Source organism: Saccopteryx bilineata, chromosome 2 (assembly GCF_036850765.1).
Source record: "Saccopteryx bilineata isolate mSacBil1 chromosome 2, mSacBil1_pri_phased_curated, whole genome shotgun sequence".
NCBI classification, from domain to species: domain Eukaryota; kingdom Metazoa; phylum Chordata; class Mammalia; order Chiroptera; family Emballonuridae; genus Saccopteryx; species Saccopteryx bilineata.
The window spans coordinates 281,375,295-281,394,934 of NC_089491.1; the positions used below are offsets into that span (position 1 = coordinate 281,375,295).

Consider the following 19,640-nt stretch of genomic DNA (forward strand, 5'->3'; position numbering starts at 1 on the left):
CCCACCTGGCCGAGGCTGGCGCAGGCGCCCCGCGAGCCCCGCCGCCCACCCTCGCCCCGCCCGCTTTTACGAGAGTGTTTAGGTCGAGGACGTCCGGACCGGCTGGAAGAGCGGGAATCGAAGGCCACCGAACCTGCTGCAAGTCAGTCGGCGTCCCCAGCGTCCTTGGCCTTCCCACCGCCCACCCAACCGCACGGGTGCAGCGCACAGACGCCGAGTGCCCCACGTGCGCGGCTGCGGGAACCCACCTTGGAGTCCGGCCCCTGCGCCGGGGCCGGGCGCGGTGGGTACCGACTGGTGACCACACTGAGCTCGGTCCGCCTTCCGATTCTACCAGTCTGTCCTCGACCACGTGAGATCGCCTGGAATAAGTTCAGTCTATAGCGAGCTTTGTGGAAACGTTGAAACGAAAGACCCTAATTTCAAGTGGAAATAAATGCACCGGGCGTGGGAATTGGGCAAAATATTGAGGACCAGGTAGGACCTGGGTACGGAATGACAGATTGTTGGTTCCTTTCACTGACCTCAAGCTGGATCGCAGCGCTAATGAGCCCGTCTGGGAGCACCCCTAAGCCCCAGAATAGGCGCTCACAAACCGCTGGCTGGGTAATGTATGTAAAGCTTCAAGGGTGAATCGCTTTTCAGAAAAACAAACCCACAGACAGGTTCCCTGGAGCGTCCGCTAGAGTCACCTGCAGCCTCAGTCACACGGACCCTGTCTGAATGGACAGAATTTATATGTTACCAATGACAAAAGGTCGCTGCCACCAATCCAATGACAACAGAAGTCTCCAACCCGAGATGCGTTGTTCAAGTAAAGGTTGCCACCCCAGAAGACACCGGCTTTGGTGGAAACCTCTGAGACAAAAAGGAGGCCAGCTTTTATAAAGTTCCCTCATCCTTAATGAGTCTATTTTTATGCAAACAAGGGACCGAAATTTGCGATCTGATTGGTCCAGATAACATTGATTTGTTTGGTTGTCGAGCTGCTCTATTTGGTCAGTAAATATGCAAATGAGGATGTCGCTGCACAGTTCCTATTAGGGCAGGTTGAGAGGGGATTCCAGGAACTCCTTATAAAGGTGAGTTCGGCTGGCAGGATCCCAGTGCAAGAGGTTGGCGGCCCTGTCTTGTTTTTCCCTGAGAAGCAGGATGCGTGAGGCCCCTGTTGGCAATGACTGCTAGACCCTGGTTATGAATTTGTGCCCACTTAACCACCAGGAGTACATTCTTGGCAGCTGTATTCCTTCTCCAGGTCCACACCAAGAACTTGGGCCTGTTGGAAATGATTATATATAAATCAACCAGGCAAAGGGGTTTGCACAGGATCCTAGTCAAGTCAGTCAAATTGTTGTAATTACACCCCTCATGTGGTTTCATCTTTATGGATATGCAAACATGCTTTGCTGCCTAATTTTAGTTTATACCTTGGAACTTGAGTAACAAATGCTATCGCTTTTGCCTAGATGCCCCTTCCCCCTTTCTCCCACTCAGGTAATTCCTACAGGTCTTTTCAATGTGAGGACACAGTGGCAAGGCCACTCATTGGGAGTTAGGAAGATTGGAGTGTTGTAACTCTGGCCCCATCACTTAACTGCTAGCTGTGTGGCATTGAGCAAGTTACCTAACCTTTCTGGTCCTTAATTTTCTCATCTGTGAAAGGGACACGTGACCACCTCTGTAAGCTATTGTGGGGAGGAAATGTAATAGTGTTATAAAGTAGTGTAACTTAATTCCACGGGTTTACGTAGAGACACCAACGCAGGATACAGAAGAATTTTTAGGAGGAGATTTATTAATAAGCCGGCTACATCTGACTTACACGGAGTATAGCTAACCCAAATCATGTGTGTGCAAAATGGCCCTGAGGCTAGTTATATAGACTTGATCACATATAGGTTGGGGGGAAAGGAGAGGGAGCATGACACAATAATCAATCATTTACAAGTTTACAACATTCGTCTATAGGATCTATAAAAAACATTCCTACATATTAAAACTTACAAGGTAACACAATAGTGATGTCATTTTACATATCAAAGATACTCATAAATCTTTTAGTATCTACCCCCATCCCTTTGTCTAGAAGTATATGTTACTCTAAAGACGGGGGGGGGGGGGGGGGGGGGGGGGGGGGGGGGAGTTAAAATCAGTGTAGGATATGCAAACATTGTCTCCCAAAGGATCCCATTGCAGGGGAAAGGAAGTTCTTCAGATAACCTTTATTCTTTCAGAGAACTATAGTTAAACTATTGTAGATGACCTGGTTGTCCTTGTAAGGCAGGAAACTCCCATATTCTTCTCCCTCCATTCTCTAAAGAAAGGAGGGGGCAAGAAGCCTGACTTTTCCTCTTTAAAATGGCGTTGCCAAGACTGAGTTTTACAGTTCTTTGGCACCTTATCACAATAGTGTCTGGAGAGCTTGGGATGCGGCAGGCATTCGGTTAGCATCTCATGGAAGCTGGCACCACCTTGCTGACTCCTCTGAAGGTTTCTCTGGGCCCACCCACACTGGCATGGCAGGTGCTCTTTCCTCTGTGCTCCCTCCGCACGTCGGGCACACCTCAAAGCACCCACTTGACTATCGCCTTTATTCATGCTCAGGTCTCCCCCCTCTCCCTTGTGAGGCCCTCACAGTGTCATTCAGTTCTTGATTCTCCCTGCCCTGAGGTGCACCCATGAAACAGGTGCTCAGTGAGTCCACATTGAGTGAGTGAATGAGAAACTCGGTGTCCGTCCTTTGCCATCATGTGAATGGTAACAGCCGGATGGGCTGATAGGGCAATGCTTAAAATGACTGTGCTACACAAGTCAGCAGGTAAAGCTCACTTTTGTCAGCAAAGGAGGAAAAGTGTTCTGCCCTCCACCTCCACCAGCTACATTCACCCCAGTGAATGAGGTTTTGATTAGAAAGGACATACCTGTAATCTCACCTGCTCCTTGAAAAGGCCATATACGCAAAGCAGATGCTGCAGGAGCCATCAGCTGAAGAATGAGGCAGATGGGTCCAGTTTGTCAGTTTAGAGTGTAACAGGGAACTTACGTACAGAAAGGGGCCTGGCAGCCATAGGACAATCAGATATACAAGCGTTTCCTGAAAGACAGAAACCGGGGACGAACTAAAAACTTAAGGTTCATGTATTCCAAAAGGAAAGTTTATTTTATTTATTCATTTTTTTAGAGAGAGGAGACAGAGAGAAAGAGACAGAGAGAGGAAAGAGATAGAAAGAACAGAGGGAGGAGCAGGAAGCATCAACTCCCATATGTGCTTTGACCAGGCAAGCCTGGGGTTTAGCACCTGGATGCAAGCGGGCTGAGACCAGCAAAGGGTGTCAGCCTGGAGCTGTGGGAGGGAGCATTAGCTGTAGGGATTACTGCAGGCATTTGCTGGCTTGGGGTTGCCTACACCTGGACATGCCCAGACTAGCATATCCTTGCCTGTGGCCTTGGTTACCCACTGTCTCCATTTCCCAACCCTCAGGTCCCTCTGAATGGCTTTGCCCTAAGGACATTTCTCAGAACCTTCCCAGGCTGGGGGGGATGGGGGGGGTGGAGTTGCTTAAGGAGAGGAGGAGCAGAATCTGGGTGAGGGAGATGCTTACTGAAGAAGTTGCCCTAGTGGGAAGCTAGGCAAGGGGAATTTGAGTTTTAAAGGGGCTCTGGATTTCAAGGAGCCGGTTTAAACTTAACATTTTCCCTCCTAGACCACCCTCTTTAATCCACCCTCAGAGATGGACCTATATGCTCCCTAAGGGGTTTGTGGGTGGTCAGGGGGAACAAGGAAGCCAGCTATCAGCAGGCCCTGGCACCAGAATGAGCTCAGAAGTAGATAAAGGGCTCATTGCCCCAGAGGAGTAATGGAACCGACTAGCCCCAAACCTCTGTACATTCTAGAGTCCTCTTGGGAAAGGGGGGGGGTGTCAAGGGTAGGCTCTTCGTTCAGAAATTTAGCTGGCAGATTAGCTTCAAAATGGAGTTAACTCTATCCACATACCACTTCATGCCCAAGAGCTTTCTCTTAGAGTGGGGTCAAGTGGCCTGCACATCACAAACAGCACAAGTGGCTCCTCTGTGATTATGGGTCTCAAACTCAGCACTAGGACACCCCAGGCACCTGTTCCTTCACATCTGCTCTACGTCCTTGAAACAAAAAGCAGTGACGTCTGCATGCTGGGAAGGCTATGGGCTGAGGAGACAGACACTGCTCGGAATGCCAGTGCAACAGGACAGTGCAAAGCACCTAGGTCACAGGAGAGATAGGCCGCTTGTCACAGCCTTCCATGGAGACACCGTGGAGGCAGCAGGATCTCATAGGACCATGTACCATTTCCCAGTAGTTCCAAGCATCTACTTTCTCATTTCTCTACAGGCAGAGGTCCTCACAATTTGGTGCTACTAGTATTTGCAACACTTCACATGGAGGCTGAGGAATATTCTGCAGTGTTAACTCATATTCCTCTTAAGTATGTAGCTATGCAGGCCTAGGCATAACATACACAAAACATGATGCTGATTCTAAGATATTGAACACTAGAATCACCAAATACCTTTTTATAAAAATATTTAATAACAGTTCATAACATTTTCAGAATCAAGTAAAAAAGGTTCAGCTTAAACCATGTAGTAAAAAATAACCAAATATTTCAACTTTAAATTTAATTTTTAAACATTGGTTAGTTAGGCCCTGGCTGGTTGGCTTAGTGGTAGAGTGTCGGCCTGGCGTGCAGGAGTCCCGGGTTTGATTCCCGGCCAGGGCACACAGGAGAAGCGCCTATCTGCTTCCCCACCCCTCCCCCTCTCCTTCCTCTCTCTCTCTTCCCCTCCCGCAGCCAGGGCTCCATTGGAGCAAAGTTGGCCCCAGCGCTGGGGATGGCTCCATGGCCTCTGCCTCAGGTGCTAGAATGGCTCTGGTTGCAACAGAGCAATGCCCTGGATGAGCAGAGCATCGCCCCCTGGTGGGCGTGCCGGGTGGATCCCGGTCAGGCGCATGCGGGAGTCTGTCTGACTGCCTCCCTGTTTCCAACTTCAGAAAAATACAAAAAAAAGAAATGTGTAAACATTGGTTAGTTATAAATTATATTTCTTCCATTTCACCTTTGTAGATGATTTTGAATATTTAAAAAAAATAACTCTTGAAAACATAAGCCATAACGCTATTGATTTTGAAATTGAATTTATATTTTTATATTTTAATTTTGTGATAATTGAATTTAAGTGATTGAATATTGTTTTTTGATATTTTGCCGGTATCGAGCCCATCCCTCAGGGGTAGCACATCTATTTTGTTATCCCTGTAGGACCTGGGGTCCAGGGTCTCTGTCCTTCCTCCGGGGTCAGAGTTATTTGCTTGTACTCCTCTAGCAGGGCTGCTTGCCTGGGTCCTGAGATACAGCATTTCCAGCTTCTCCCCCAGAGGCGGAAGGGTTTTGCCTTGATTCCTCCCCGGGAAATCAGGAATTTTCGCCTGGGCTGGAGGGGATGTGATGGCTTGCTCTTCCCCCAACACTGAGACTTTGGCATCCTCCCAGGGAAGGGTCTGGGGGGAGTGGGCAGGTTTCACACCTCTACGTCACACGTCCTGCCTGCCTGCCAGTGCCACTGACAGGGCCTCTGCCCCCACCCCGCCCCAGCATGTCTTTTAAGCACTTGGTGTAGTTCAGGGGTCTCAAACTCAACTCAGCATGTGGGCCGCAGAGCAAGATCACAGCCTTTTGGCGGGCCGCACTAGGTCTACAAAAGGCAACTGTTACGCAACACTTTTCTCACTGCAGTTGAAAACAAAAAAAAATCAGTACAACAAGCACAATTGTACATGCAGTTTACTCAGTGTCACAAAACGACCAGAAACTGTAGTTCGCATCACAACTGCTGTTAACTAAGCTAATATCTAGCTAGGATGCTAGAGAAATGAAAAATACAAGTAGGCCCCTAGGCTTACTTAATTTTATCCAAAATATTTTGAACTTCGTGGATTAGTCTGCGGGCCGCACAAAATTGTTCGGCGGGCCGCGAGTTTGAGACCCCTGGTGTAGACCCTTGAGAAGAACTTGTGTTTCAAGTCCTGTTTGAGACTCTCAGTTCTCCCAAATGGATGTGCTAGCCCACGCTTACCTTTTTAAAAAATCTGTTAAATTTTTAGTTTTCTTACCCGTCTCTCTGAGATGAAGCAAGCACTTTGTATATGTCCTGTCTGTCAGAGGGCTCGTCATTCTTCGGGATTCATCTTTGGGATTCAGTTTACTCTGCTGTGCAACTGCAGCTCTCTGATATACTCAAACCAGCTTCATTCTGTTGGCGACCCAGACTTTCCTCCTTGTTAGATTGGGAGTGGAGTGCTCTCAAGGCTTTCCACGTTCTCTTCGGAAGCAGACCCCCTACTAAAGGGGATTTTATTATTCTCTTAAATCAGTGTCATTTTCATCACTGTGCTTATTAAAATGTGTAATTATTTTTACTGTCTCCTGTTAGACTTTCACCCCATGAAGACATAAACCCTCTCTCTTCATGACTGCAGTCCATGCTAGCACCAAGCAGAGCACACAGCACTCCAAACGCAACGGAATAACACACACACCAGGTATTTCTATTCTCAAGGACAGAAAACACCGGCCAACGGCAACACCTGTAGACCTACTGGGGACAGGAGGAGGAAAGGAAGAAGAGTCCAATGGCTCAGGTGGGGTTACATTCAGAACTATCTGTTAGATTTTCCATTACAACCTGTCCGGAGATTCTGGCCAAAATGTTGACCCAATTCAAAATATAAAGCGCAAACAAGAAGGATATACCAAACCAGTCTTTAATTAAGCTTCAAGAAAAACTGAAGTAAATGAAATAGCAAAACAGATCAATAATTCCTTATTGTTTATTCTCCACTTACAAAAAGACAATTGGGACAAATAAATATAAAACAGTACAGATATTATGTAGCAATGAGCAAATACACGTTTTCTTGGTATTCTCTGCAGGGACAAACTCATGAGATTTTGAGAAGTACATTCTCCTATGCACCACCCACCTTCTATTAAAAAAAGGTCAATTCTTTTAATTCCGTCGAGTTTTTAACAATGGAGTAAAATAAGCAAACTAAGACTGGCTCAAGTACTAAGACATCTGAATCAAGTTTAAATATATATATATATAAAATGTTGCCCAGAAACTTTGACTAATGAATATTTTTACAAGTCTTTCATTTTTATAATTTGTATGAATAGAGTCTGTTCTGTTCAAATCTGCACTACAAATAAGACAGAAAGCTGAGTACAATATATATACGTTCCTGTCCTAAGAGAAAACTAATTAAATACAGGTATCTTTATATACAGTGAACATGCCAAGTGTTTTTGTAAAGTCAACAAAATCCTGATTTCCTGTTGCTTGCAGGTGATGCAACAGACAGCAAACAAATACCAAATCCAATGGTAAGCAAATTTAGCTAACAGAATCAGCTGAACGACAATACACATAACAGTGCACCAGTCCAAGCAAAGAGTATCCATCTTCTCATTCCACTAAAACATCATCAAGCAAATATCTGAAGAGCTTTGCCAATACTTTTACTTAACTATTCTTAGTTAATGATTTATCCATCAAGTGGAAACATGCACAATAATTATTTCAAGCCAGGAAAAAAGGGGATGATATTTTTCCCCTGCCCTATAAAAAATCAGTTTTAAAAATCAATTTCAAGTAATTTCTTACTTGGTGCTTCATAACCACTTCCACTTTATGAAGACCATTTAGAAAGGCAGAAAAGAATATAAAACGTTTAAAGGGTCACCATCAAAATGACAAAATGCATATTTAAAGTTACTTTTGTATACTTTCTGTACTGGCCGGTCTTGTACTAATTACATTTTACTGGGTTTCCTGTAATGTCAACAACAGGAATCTTAAAATAGAAAAACTGGCTTCTGTATTTAAAAATAAGCCCTCCATCGTCATCCACAGTTTCCTCTCAAATATTTTAAGCAGAAAATTAAACTGGTTATTTAAGGTTGATGTAGTATGTGCTAAAAACAGTCCCTTTTAACACTTCAAACTTTGTAGGACCGACACCAGTTTCCATGTTTGGTGGATTTACTCACTCTAAGGCCGCCCTCAAGATGGAGTAAAAACTGTCAGGACAAGAAGAAGCACGTAGGAAATAGCACCTGAAGGTGGAGAAAGGGCAGCGCTGATGTCTCAGTCATCAGTGCCACACAAGGGCCACGTGTTCCCTTGGGCACAAAAGCCTAAGTTCTCCAAAAACCTAGGTTATTTGGTTCTATGTCTGAAATTTTCTTTAAACTTCAACAGCCAATTTAAATATAGAGAAATATATATTTCTTTGAATCATGGGTGAAGATTATTAAAATAGGAGGTCAATTTCCTAGAAGGCAAGACACAACTCTCCAGAAATAAGAAGAAACACCACCGGCCAGGGTGAAGGGTCAGTACATCGACAGGCACGATCAGCAATCCCATGAGTCATGGGTGTTGTGACCCAGGGATTTAAACTGACCTCCTCATGGGAGAAGCCTGTTTCACGATGGACACAGATGATTCCCACTGCTCAAGAGACAGACACATCACTACTGGTGATGTCCCAAGTTGTGGCAAGTTAGAAGTCTGAATTTAACTCCAGGAAACATAAATCTAAAATATGCTTTGAAGACAGACAGTACAAACGGCAGTTGAGTGGAACCTGCCTGCAACCATCTTTTATTTTTTGTTTCCTTTAAGGCTACAGAAAATCTGCACACAGACAAGGCAATTAATTCTCATAATAAAATACCCCGGCCACACAGCCCAGGTCTCCATCAGACTCCAGGGCGAGTCCACAGTGTGTAGCGCTCTATTCCGTGGGTGCGTCTGCTTGTGAGTCCGCAGGGCTGTGATCCACTCTTTCGGGAAATAGCAGCTTCTCACAGACCGCCTCCTTGATCGGCAAATACTGCGATATCTCGTTCGGCTCCGTGAAGAGGGAAGGTGGGACGTGCTGGGGAATACACAGAGCACGTCAGCACAGGCTCGGTGACTGCACTGACACCCCAGCAATGCAGGGACATCAAGTTTAAAGGGAAGGGCCACATATGTAAACAGGGGCAACACCAAGGACTCCTATAGCAGCAGGTCTCTGTTCCTGACTCCAGCTCTGCGACTGAATGACTTCCTCAGAGACCACAGGGACATGGTCCTTACCAAGCTCCCCGAAAGGGCCTAAGAACTGAATACCACTTTTTTACTGAAATCTTTTTTATTTCCGTACTGTGAAAGCACACGCCTCTGCTGGGCCCAGTGTGCGGTGACTGCTCACCCACGCACACCCCGTGCCAGACAGGAAGGGGCACGAGGGCACGGAAACAGCACAAGGTGCGCAGCAGGCCATCACTGTTTGAGCCACTGATTATAGAATCGTAAATCCCAAAAAAGCCTTATACAAGTCCCGGTGGAGCAAAAAACAGAGAAATTATGCCAAAATCAATGTCACAGCACAGAATTACCACACTGGAGGGTAAAGGGGAGGCTGGGTAGGAAGAAACCAGAGGGTGAAAAGAACATCCAGTTGGTGCCGAACAGCAGCCAGTGGTGACTCTGCAGCTCACAGCTGTGGGTCTCAGCTTTTCCAGAATAAAGTATGGAAATGTGTTTGGCTGATGGCTACAGGACCCAGCCCTCCAACTGTTCTGTATTTGAGCTAAGCTCAAAGTTTTGTCAAGAAGGACTTATCCTATTGAGCCCTTTAGGTCAGTGTTTTTCAACTGCCAGTCTGTGGGCTGGTCCACGAAAGAGTGAACCACCCTGATGTTGTATGAAGCTGAGGGACCCAATGGTTTTAGTCAAACTCACGCTCACGGTGACTTCTGCCTCAGCGGTCCCCAAATAATTCTCCTATTTTTAATGATCCCCAGGTGTTACAAGGCTGGAAACCACTGCTTTCAGTGAATGAATACATTTAGGGATAAAGATTTGGGTGGATAGATGGGCCTTGGGGAGGATACCTATTTAAAATGAAACATAAAATTAAATACTGTACCATTAAATTAGCAATCTTGCTCTCTCGTGATGTATATTCTCGTAACATGTAGGTCTTGTCAGCCTATGTTTAAAAATAAAAAAGTTGCAACAAGTTTATTTACATCAACTTTATAACCCTTTCTATGTAACAGAACTGCTCACAGGTTGTGAGACTGGCATGAACTCTAAGGAGACCATCTTATTCTCCAGTGAGGTAACTGCTATTTAACTCTCACCAGGAATTCGGAATTATTTTTTCCAGTCCCTATAAGTCAGATACAAGTATGTACATAGATTTAATAGTCACAGAGGTAGCAGGAGTGAGCCGGCTGGGTGACGCAGGCTCAGGGGACAAGTCACGGAGGCAGAAGAAGGGCCCTGGAGCCCAGGAGAGAGGAAGGCCAGGTTAAGTGGGGAGGGGAAGGGAAGGGGGGGAGGAGTGTGCTCCCGAGATGGGGAGCGTGCCAAGCGACAATTTTCTTACACACAGATTCAGTACATATAAGATTTTTTTTAAAGCATCAGATCCCCCCGCCCCCTCCAAGTAGGGAGTGTCTTATAGAATAAATTTTCGGCTACCAGAACTTTTGGAAAAGAAGAGGTAATGTTTCAGTAAGTCAGTCAACAGTGAACGTGAAACATGCCATACAACATAAAAGCATCACTGAATTCAAATTCCACACAGACAATGAAACAACACGAACAGATCCAGTATCAATTAGTACATTCATTAGAGGAGAACAGATACCTCGTGGTAAAGTCTGGTGTCATTCATTCTGATAAGCACACCATCAATTCTCAAGAAAAACCGCAGCAGTAGGAAGAAGCTGGAAGGCATTACTCTCTGAAAGAAAAAAAAATACATTAGTATTTTAACAAAAATCAAATATTGTTACTGTACTAAAAGAAAAAACTGTGCAGCCTCAGCGGAGGGCCAAGGCAGCCCCCCGTGGGAACCCCTCGGGGGAGGGCCGAGGCAGCGCCACATGGGAACCTGTGGATGAGGAGCACCTCTTCTTAGTGCCAGCTGAGGCGCAAAACCTACTGAACATCCTGGCTTCACTCTCTGTGATAAACACTTTTTCTAGGTCAACAGATGTTGATGTTAAAAAGACCTAACACCGGCCCTGGCCGGAAGGCTCAGTGGTAGAGCATCAGCCTGGCGTGCAGAGGTCCCAGGTTTGATTCCCGGCCAGGGCACACAGGAAAGGCGCCCATCTGCTTCTCCACCCCTCCCCCTCTCCTTCCTCTCTGTCTCTCTCTTCCCCTCCCGCAGCCGAGGCTCCATTGGAGCAAAGATGGCCCGGGCGCTGGGGATGGCTCTGTGGCCTCTGCCTCAGGCACTAGAATGGCTCTGGATGCAACAGAGCTATGCCCCGGAGGGGCAGAGCATCGCCCCCTGGTGGGCATGCCGGGTGGATCCCGGTCGGGCGCAAGCGGGAGTCTGTCTGACTGCCTCCTCGTTTCCAGCTTCAGAAAAATGGAAAAGAAAAAAAAAAGAAAACAATGATCTAACACTAAAATAATTGATATATTGGTTCAAAGAAAACTGCCACTAATTAGTTATACAAATTTAGATAAACTAATCTTTTGGGGCCTCATATAAAAAATACAGAGGCTAAACTAAATGATTCTTTTAAAATTCATTACAATTCCCAAATCCTAGGATTCCACAGAAAAACTTGACTTTAAAACAAATTTAGGGCCCTGGCTGGTTGGCTCAGTGGTAGAGCGTCAGCCTGGCGTGCAGGAGTCCCGGGTTCAATTCCCGGCCAGGGCACACAGGAGAAGCGCCCATCTGCTTCTCCACCCCTCCCCCTCTCCTTCCTCTCTGTCTCTCTCTTCCCCTCCCGCAGCCAAGGCCTCACTGGAACAAAGCTGGCCCAGACGCTGGGGATGGCTCCATGGCCTCTGCCTCAGACGCTAGAATGGCTCTAGTTGCAACAGAGCAATGCCCCAGATGGGCAGAGCATCGCCCCCTGGTGGGCATGCCGGGTGGATCCCGGTCGGGCGCATGTGGGAGTCTGTCTGACTGCCTCCCCGTTTCCAACTTCAGAAAAATACAAAAAAAAAAACAAAAACAAAAACAAAAAAAAACAAATTTAGGTCCTGGCCGGTTTGCTCAGCGGATAGAGCGGTGGCCTAGCATATGGATGTCCCAGGTTCAAACTCCAATCAGGGCACACAGGAGAAGCAACCATCTGCTTCTCTCCCCCTTCTTTTTACCGGTCTCTCTCTCTCTCTTCCCCTCTCAGCAGTGGCTCAAATGGTTTGAGCATCAACCCCAGGTGAGGATAGCTCAGCTGATTCAATCATAAGCTCCAGACAGGGGTTGCCCGGTGGATCCTGGTCAGGGTGTATGTGGGAGTCCATATATCTCCCCTCCTCTCACTTAAAAAAAAAATTATTGCTGCTTTTCATTTATTGTTTTCATTCTTATTATTAAGTCACAAAACCAACTATGACTATGCTTCAAGAACAATGTTTGATGCCAGGGCCCATGTCTGACGGACCTTATGATAAGTGCTGTAATGGAGGGGTTAAAAATAAAGTACTTCTGGAGCAGGGACAAGGGATATTTAACTTCGCTGTGTAGGGCCTCACAGAGGAGGAGACATCTTAGCTGGGATTTAAAAGGATAGGGCATTTAATAACAAGTTGCAGTTAAAGTTTTTCTGGAAAATGTTAAGAAACCCAAATAAAACCTAGTAGTAAACAAGTATGAATAACTGCTAGTGGCCTGTTTATTATTCTTTTTTAAGCATGTCTGACCAACAGCACTGTTAAAGGAAGTAGTCCATCCTCCAGAAGAATTTATACTTGTCATTTCCATTGCTACTTCTGTGCTGGGAGTTGCAGTGCAGTTTCACGGGGCACCGAACCCTGACACATGGGTTACTTCTTTAAATGACATTCATCTTGCTGTCTGCATAGCCATTCCACATCATTTTTTATTCAAGTGTGAAAACTGAGTCATAACGTTCTTTCAAATTAAATAAGAAGCAAACAAAGTACAAAGAAGCCAGGCAGGCCTTAAAAAAATGCTTTGCTAAAGTCTTAACAACATACTAAGATTTTGTGACTTTTATAATGGGTACTAAGATGTGCACACCCAAGTGAAACTTTACATGACATCATATTAAAACAGTATGTTTCAAAGTGAGTCTCACATTTGACCAATGGTAGAAACAGGAGAAAAAAAGAAATTTTAAACAAAAATCATAAAACTCACAATTTTCACACTTAGGCTTGAAACTCCATGATCATGAAGTTCATCTTCAAATAGGAGAACCTCTTCAAAAAACTTAATCTGTTCTCTGACTTTCAATTTCTCTGTATCTATATGATCAGTCGTAGGTACAACCTGAAAGAAAAAAAACGTAAGAAGGAGCATATAACATTGTTTTGAGGAGCTAGAGACACAGGAAAACAGCTAATACTGCTTCACAACCTCCAGGAGGCTTTTCCTAAGTCAGCCCAGAGCCACCACTGCCTCTACAGCACTGGGTTAAAACAAGCTCCCATCTCCTCACTCCCTGCAATAAGATGTCAAATGGCCTATGCAAGTTACCGTGTTTTCAATCAAGAGCGAGGAGAGAGAACATCAACCTACAAAGCACTACATGGGTCTGACGAACCTTCTGCCCCTTTATACTGTAAAGGAAGGATTTTTGCTTGTTCTCTGCTATATCCAGAACTCCTATCACACAGTAAGAGCCCAAGAATGAATGAATGAATCGTGTTATTGTTCTGGATGCAGCACAGAAAAATAGTTAAAGACTGGAATACAGGAGTAGCAGCAACTGAAGGCCAGAATTAAGTTCCATGAACTTCCAGCTTCCCGAGATTCTAACATCTGTGCAGAGACAAGGAGCCCACACACAGCATTAGCTCCTCAACATTTCTGCCTCAGCACCAGCACAGGACATGGGGTCTCCAGTAACTGCTTTTAATGTAAATAGTTCCAGTGAAATAATTTGGTTCTCTACGATAGAATGTGATATTTAAAGACTGCAACTTAACCCAAATTTCCCTCATTTCAGTCACACTGGAAGATTTCAAAATGCAGCCAGCTACCAATATGGGACCTATCAGTTCTACCTTCCTAGTGTCACTTACCATGAAGTAATGTCTCCTTAAGCAGGGCTGACACAGAAGCAACTTAACAATCACACAGAGCTCTAGAATTCCCCCCGAGCGCTTTCCCATGGATGACCTCATGTCAAAACTCTGCTGTGAGGTACAGATTTCTGTTTACCCACTTCACTGATAAAAAGAAGACTCAAATAAATAGATGAACTCCCCTAAGGTTATACTAGGTTCACACATAGTACAGGCAGGACAAAAGTCCTACTGGCCCATGTATCTGTTCAGCTGTAAACCTGGAAGCCTCTAGGCAGGAGGCTCTGTCTGAATCACCCGACATTTCATCAGGACAGGTGCACACTCTACCACTTTCTGACGGGGAGTGCATTCAGGCTGTTCTCCATTGCTCCCAGCCACGCTTCTGTTAAAAACTGCTCTGCTAGGGCCTTCCTTTATTTCCTGCTGATAATCAATAAGCAAAGTCCCCTCACACTAGGTTCTGAACCCTCCCACAACAGAAATAAGTAGATGAAAGTAGTAGCAAAAAATAAGCCATTACTAGAAAGTTCTAATGCCAAGACTGTCCAAGACACCAGATGGCTCATAAAAGCCAAAAAAAAATTTTACCTTTAACTTGAGTGATTCTCCAAGTAATGTTCCCTTATAATCTGTTGTATAGGTCCAATCATATGGTTTAATAACCTCCTTGGAATGTTCACCCTCCGTCCTCAAAAACCAAAATGAGAAGGATCAGATTTAGTGATGCACAAGCCAGATCATCTGTATTCAATAATCTCACCAAATAACATCCTACAAATAATGTAGAACATCTACTAAATACATATACAGGGGTTTTTTTTAGAGAGAGAGCACGTACAAAGAGGACAGACAGAGACAGACAAGACAGGAAGGGAGAGATATGGAAAGCATTAACTTGTAGTTCTGGCTCCTTAGTTGTTCACTGATTGCTTTCTCATATGGGCTTTGGCCTGGTAGCTTCAGCAGAGCCGGTGACCCCTTGCTCAAGCCAGCGACCTTGGGCTCCAGGTCAGTGACCATGGGGTCATACCTATGATCCTGCACTCAAGCCGGTTGAGTCTGTGCTCAAGCTGGCAACCTCAGGATTTGGAACTTAGGTCCTCAGCGTCCCAGGTCAATGCTCTATCCAGTGCACCACCGCCTGGTCAGGCTAAATACGTATACTTGTCACAGTTCACTAAGACAAGGTCTTTCCTTTTTCCTATATATTTATTGTTATTTATCTTGTCATGTGCAGGTGTAGTCCTTCCAATTAGTCTGTACACTGCCAGAGGACATGGTTTAAAGATTCACACTTCCCTACGTCCTCCAAGGTACTTGGTACGTAACAGGCACTAAGTAAATAATTGCTGATCTGACTATCAAAGAAAACATATTTTTCTTAATTTCAAAAGTCCTCAAATTTTCAATGTAAATCATAAGCACTTTGCTTCAAAAACAAGAATATTAAATTAAAGTACACAGTGTACTACTTCATCACTAAAGAACACTGAAGGCTCAAAAAAGTAAACCCCACATGGCTCAGTTCAAAGGTAATTCAACTTAACAAGTATTCAAGAAGTAGGGTAACTAATCTCCATTTTATAGATGAGAAAAATTAATTTTAGAATAATCCAACTATCAAGTTTAATACTTGTCCTTTGTTCTAATGAAATACACATCTCTTGACTGAATATATCTTTCAACTCTTTCCTACTGTGTTTTACCCACAACGGCTGGATTCTCACCTGCTCTCCTGCCACTCCTCTGCACAGGCTACTTTAAGCATTCCTTGGTAGTTGTTTACACATCTTAACGCATCTGTGGCATTGAACTCAATCCCAAAGCCAGAAACATGCAGGATTCTTAACACATTGTCTCCAAACATCATTTCGGGGAGAGATGGCATATGCAGTTCATCAGCTAACCTGTGCACAACAAAAAATAGATCAAAGATCTGAAATTCGATTCCCTTCACAACTTACCATGCACGCAGTACCTCCTAGAGAGTAAGTAAATTATACGGTAACCACATGTGGAAGCTGACTGCTTTATATATGACGCAATTACACATATACAGTGCAATATGTAACAGAGAAAGTTATATTACATGGAGAGGAAAACTCAATGTGTGGTGAGATGAAGGAAATTTTTTTCCTTTCTGTTTTGCATTTTCCTAAGTTTTCTTAGTGAATCTGCAAGAACTTCTTTTTTCTTTTTTTACCTAGGAAGCTAAACATCCTTTCATGACTCTCCTCTCTTCCCTGGTCACTTCCCTCTGCCTATATCGTTTTTGTTTTTGTTTTCATTTTTATTTTTTATTTATTGATTTTACAGAGAGGGAGGGGGACCGAGAAGTATCAACTCCTAGTTGTTTCACTTCAGTTGTCCATTGATTGCTTGCTGTATGTGCTTTGACCAGGCAAGTCCAGGGTTTCAAACCGGCTACCTCAGCATTCCAGGTCAATGCTTTATATCCACTGTGCCACCACAGGCCATTCTGCCTAAATTTTAAAATGCCACTGCTCCTTAGGGTCCCATCCCATGACCTTTTCCTTCTCTTCTGGAAGATTTTTAGATGACTTTCATTCACTCCCAAAGCTCCAGGTATCAGTTAGAAGGTGATTGGTTCCCAAATCTAAACTCACAGGCAAGTCTTTTTTAAGCTCCAAGATAACAATATCCAAATGCCTACTACATCTCCATTTTATGACCCACACAACTCACATTTCAACTAACTCAACACACCCTCAGACACCTGCCCTTGCTTCCATGGTTCTCACCTTGTTCAATGACAATGATCCCTATCCAAAAGCCCCCGCCAGAAATCTTGCCATCAATACACAAAGAGTCCTCCTTTTCCCTTCTTCCTACTATCAACTGGCCATCAAATCCAGGGACTTAGTCTTCAAAAACCTCTCCTGTCCTGTCCCGGCTAACTGGTCTCCAGTCCATCATCCTCCACATTAACTCCAGAGGAATCTTTCAGAGCAGCGATTTTCTACCTTTTTCATCTCATGGCACACTGATATCTTTTTTTTTTTTTTAATTTTGACAGCGCCTCTAATTAAAATAGGTGCTGCGCTTTCTAAAAATCCTTGCAGCACACAGGCTGAAAGTCGTTCTTTCAGAGTGTACAACTCATGATGTTTCGCTTTTGTATAAAATGACACACAGATAAAATTCAAAACTCCTTAGCCAGTGGCACAAAAGTTCTCTCGGTGATTATCTCCACTCCCTCGGGGCCACCTGTCACCTCCCACTACCGCCCCTCGGGTACCGCACACGGCAACCAGGCAGAAGCAGTTCTCCCAACAAATCCGGACTCTCCCTCTCTCTCCCTGACTTCCCTCCTCGCTTCGTCAAGATTCGGTTTGGGCATCACCAGCGTTTCACGGCTGTCACTCTCCCTGCAACCCCACCCCACCTGGCTGTCACTCTCCCTGCAACCCCACCCGACCCCGCTTTACAGGAGCCCCCCACCCCAAACCCCATTCCACCACCTTGATCAAGACTCAGCGCGGGTGTGCCAGCCTCCTGGGCGACCCCACGCAACCCTGCGGATGCAGCTCTCCGCAACAGCTATTCACGCTGAATGATTACTGTCGCTCTCCTACGAGAGTGAACTGAAGGCGGCAGAGGCTCTTTCACCGTTCCTGTCTCCAGCGCCTGGACCATCCAGCACCGAGCACACGAACCGTCCCCGTGGTTAAACCCAAGAAAACGGGTCAGAGCCACCCGGAAAGGAACGGTGCAAAGGTGGTGCAGGCTGGGGCAGACAGGAGGCCCTCCGTAACAGCCATGCGCTCCTCGCACCCGGGCCAAGGGACAGTGTCACACAGGGGGCGCCCAGCGGACCCCCACCGAAGGACGGGAGGGGTGGCACGATCCTTTACCGAGGCTGTCACTCAAAGGTCCCGTCTTCAGGGCCCGACCTCCGCCCCCGGGGAGGGAGAGGGCTGCAAGGGGCCTCCTCGCCTCCCACCGGGGCCCCGCTGCCCGCCCGCGCCCCGGCCCGGGCCCCAGAGCCTCACTTCTCCACGTCCGCCGACTTCATGATGTGGGTCTTGGTCGCCGTCAGCTTCCAGGGCCCGAATGAGAAGTCCTGGTGGCTGCTCTGGAAGCCGTGGATCATCATGGCCGAGGCGGGGCCCGCGGGGGCCGCGCGGAACCGGCTGGAGCGGCGGCGGCAGCGTTCACCGGATCCCCCGCCTCGCTGCGGCCCAGCCCACTCGGCTTCCCAGCCGTTACCATGCCCCGCCCCGCCTCCGCCGCCGACCCCTACGCCCGTCCTCCTTTCCGCCTTCTTCTCCGCCCCGTAGCTTTTTGCTTCCGGGACCAGTTGCCATGTTGCGTGACCCACGTCTTACGTCACGACGCACCGAAAAGAGGAAAGAGTTGCCACAGGTGAGGGGCTGGACTTCGGCCGCGGGGAGGCATGGTCATGGGCGTCACGCCCTCTGACGACATTGGATGACGTCATTCCGAGTTTTTTGTTGTTGTTTTGTTTTGTTTTTTTTACAGAACAGATGATCTAGGGCTTGGTCAATGGTAAGAAGAGCCAGACGGAGACTGGATAGACCCGCTGGATCCTGGAGATGGTTGGTAGGAGGCAGCCCAGAGAGACAGGTGGACCTCTAGTGAGAGCCAACAGTAGACAAGAAGAGACACTCCCACTCAGACGGGGAAGCACCCCATGGAAAGAGGAAAAGGGCTATCAAGGCTGAAGATCCAGGCACAGATCTGGGGACCAAGAGCAGGTCTCCGGTTGTACAACAGTAAGAGAGGAAGGCAGAACCCCAGCCACATTAAATTGTTATGGCAGGCAGAGAATGGTGTCAAAGCATCAAGACGAGGGCGGGAAAAGAAGGGGTCCCTTACTAAGGCTCAGTCATGGAGAAGTAAGGGAAGAACTTAATCCCTGAGCTGAGAGTGTTCTTTCCTCTTTTCCTCATGTGTGTGTTTGATCAAACCCCACACCATCCATCTTGAAAAACCTTGGTGGAATCTCTGTTCCATAAAGCAAAAGAGCTCAGTGGAAACAAAGGAGTTAACTTTCAATATCTCCTTGAGTTGCCCTATCCTTCATTCCCCAAATCTATACATAAAATATATAGGGGAGGCCAGGTTATGTAGAGGGGAGAAAAGAGAGAGAGAGTAAGAGAATTCAAACCGTGGGGAATTTAAAAGGAGGGGAGGGGCATGGTAGGAATGAGAATATAAATATTATATTTTAGCAGTGTAATATGGTAGAGAGAAGATGTAGAGATCCACGGGGTTTGAGGAGGTGAGAGAAGAGCAGAGGTGATTGCATTCAAATTTTTTTAAAAGTAAATATGCCAAGCTTTGTCTTAAGTCATGCATTTATAAACCAGAGCGTATACATTAATTACATAAAAATAGTTTTCAAATACTAGAAAAATGTATTTTAAAAAAAGAAATGACTACACTCTACTTGTGGCATGACTTGAAAATAAAAGCAACACATTAGTGAAGGAGAAATAAAAGCTAGTCATTGTAATCCTTCAGAAACTTCC

The 19,640-nt window shown here is 45.8% G+C and overlaps 1 protein-coding gene across 1 annotated transcript; it reads right to left on the minus strand.

Moving 5' to 3' along the window:
- Window positions 1–6,847: 6,847 nt before the first annotated feature.
- Window positions 6,848–18,438, minus strand: TIPRL (TOR signaling pathway regulator). Its single transcript, XM_066261112.1, has 7 exons — window positions 18,138–18,438; window positions 15,852–16,031; window positions 14,713–14,812; window positions 13,232–13,363; window positions 10,748–10,843; window positions 10,019–10,081; window positions 6,848–8,980 (listed from the first exon to the last, which is right to left on the minus strand). The coding sequence occupies exons 1-7, from the start codon at window positions 18,239–18,241 to the stop codon at window positions 8,837–8,839; spliced, it is 819 nt and encodes a 272-aa protein (XP_066117209.1). The 5' UTR covers window positions 18,242–18,438; the 3' UTR covers window positions 6,848–8,836.
- Between the last annotated feature and the right edge of the window lie 1,202 nt (window positions 18,439–19,640).

Excerpts from the sequence above, each read along its gene's own strand:
- TIPRL (XM_066261112.1), bottom strand. The coding sequence starts at position 18,241 with ATGATGATCCACGGCTTCCAGAGCAGCCACCAGGACTTCTCATTCGGG. Across the intron at positions 14,813-15,851 it reads GAGGAGTGGCAGGAGAGCAG|GACGGAGGGTGAACATTCCA; the intron begins GTGAGAATCCAG and ends TTGGTTTTTGAG. Across the intron at positions 13,364-14,712 it reads GAGAATCACTCAAGTTAAAG|GTTGTACCTACGACTGATCA; the intron begins GTAAAATTTTTT and ends TTTTTCTTTCAG.